At 36.5% G+C, this 2,037-nt stretch overlaps 1 protein-coding gene across 1 annotated transcript; it reads right to left on the bottom strand.

Annotated features, from left to right (window-relative positions):
• Nucleotides 1-352: 352 nt before the first annotated feature.
• Nucleotides 353-1,165, bottom strand: LOC133785942 (protein FAR-RED IMPAIRED RESPONSE 1-like). Its single transcript, XM_062225155.1, has one exon. The coding sequence runs from the start codon at nt 1,163-1,165 to the stop codon at nt 353-355; it is 813 nt and encodes a 270-aa protein (XP_062081139.1).
• Nucleotides 1,166-2,037: the final 872 nt, after the last annotated feature.

Below are 2,037 nucleotides of genomic sequence, written 5' to 3'. Positions count from 1 at the left end.
GAATACCATTGGACTCAAATAACAAACACGAACACTTGAACTCATTGGTCAGTCCAGTGTAATGAACTTTGTGCCTTGATTCACTGCATTGGAATCTCACGAAAGAAAACAAGCTGTAGTCCTCATGATTCTCCTTATCTGGAATTGAATATGCAGCCTCCTGTACAATCTCTTGTTCTACTTTGTAATAAATATTTCGTGTGAATATTTCAGAGGCCTGTTTGTAATACGGTATCAAGTAATTATTTTTACCGTCTGGAATATGAGGAAGGGTGTGTAAGCTTTTATAGTCATTTAAGGCTTCGTTGTTGTGCATCGTGTTGATGGCTAGGTTAATCTATGCGACGAAATCTCACAATGAATAATTAGCTTTTAGAAATCTCTTCACTTGATTGTTCATTGATTCACACCTTTGAGTTGTCAGCATGCCTCCATAGAACACCCATCTTAAGTACGTCTCTGACCATTGTTCTCGTGTGTTGTATTTAGTACGACACCATGAATTCTCTCGAAGGCCAAACCTTGCCAATAACTCAGACCATTTTTCTTCAAATTCTTCCTCTGTGTAGTAGGTGTATATTAAGTCATAGAAGCCTTGGTTGAACTCAAGAATCTTAATGTTCTTCGTTGCATTATTTCCCAAATGCCATGCACATAGTCGATGAGTAGAATCACTTAAAAGTTTGTTGACAACAAATTCAATTCTTTCATCATTGTCAGTGAGCATTACTTTCAACATTTTGTTTCCCATGCAATCAAGGAAAACCCTTAAGAACCAACAATATGTGTCCTTTGTCTCATCCACTATCAATGCGCACCCAAACACACAAGTCTCAAAGTGTTGATTGACGCCAACAACGATTTTCAATGGTTTATTATACTTGTTGGTCCTGTACGTTGAATCGAATGCAATGGCCTCACCAAATAGCATGTAGTCCCTTCTACTCACTCCGTCAGCCCCGACAAGATTTTCCAAGCGATTTTGGTCATCTAACTTGTACTCGACATATATATCGGGATCCTTTGTTGATAGACCGTCCAAGAAAGCCAGCACACCCTCTGAGTCACTTGGTAGGTTGTCTAGTTTTCTTAAAGTGGCATCTTTGTTGTAAACATCTCTTAGTTGAAAAGGAAGATTTTCGTAACCACTCGATTGTAGGGCCATGTGTGCTACTGCTGAACTAGTTTTTATTCCACATCTTTTCATGCTCATTACATGGGAAGCCACTGCTTTTTGGAACCTCACCGTTTGATCGTAAAAAGTGCATTTGTGAAGGCATCACCAAATCATGATTATAAACTGCTACAAATTCCTTACACCGCCAAAGGTTGTCTTTCATTCGAATGATTCGTATTGCAGCCTGGCACTCGCATCGTGTTATTTCCTTTGGACGTTTCTTTCGGTTTAGCAAATTCATAAAAATTTCTCTTCGAAAACCTTCATTAGAACAAACCCATCGGAGAATGCTAATAATGCCATCCCTGTATTTAGTGTTGTCAATTTTAACACTAAATCCAACCCATTTGGCGTAAGTCTTGTAGAAAGTCTCCCAATTATCTAGAGTATTCATCTCCTTGCCTATAATATCATTAGTAACTATTTCGACTACTCGTTTGTATAGTTGAAGGGAGCTAATAATTTCTTCCCAATGAGGATTGGAGGATAAATCAATGTCTGTCATATCTCCTTGCAAAACATGATAATCAATTAAGATATCAATATGTGAATCTCTATATGATTTTATATATTTGTTTAGTGTAGTCTTAAGCATATGTATCGTCAATAGGTGCATATGTGAATCCATGAACAAACATTTATCTCGTAGGTCCTACTCATGTCACATTCCATTATGATTATTCTAGCATAAAATATACTGAAAATGAAATAATGCTTCCTGTAGACATATCTTTATATTTTTACTCAAAAGGAAATAATGCTTCTTGAAGACATATATTTATATTCAAACGTAAATAATGCTTCCTGAAGACCTATATTTATACTCAGCAATATTATCATTCATACACAATGTACAAAGT

This window comes from Humulus lupulus, chromosome 6 (genome assembly GCF_963169125.1).
Source record: "Humulus lupulus chromosome 6, drHumLupu1.1, whole genome shotgun sequence".
NCBI classification, from domain to species: Eukaryota; Viridiplantae; Streptophyta; class Magnoliopsida; order Rosales; family Cannabaceae; genus Humulus; species Humulus lupulus.
Note: the sequence above shows the minus strand (reverse complement) of the source record. Positions and strands in the feature narration are given on the sequence as shown.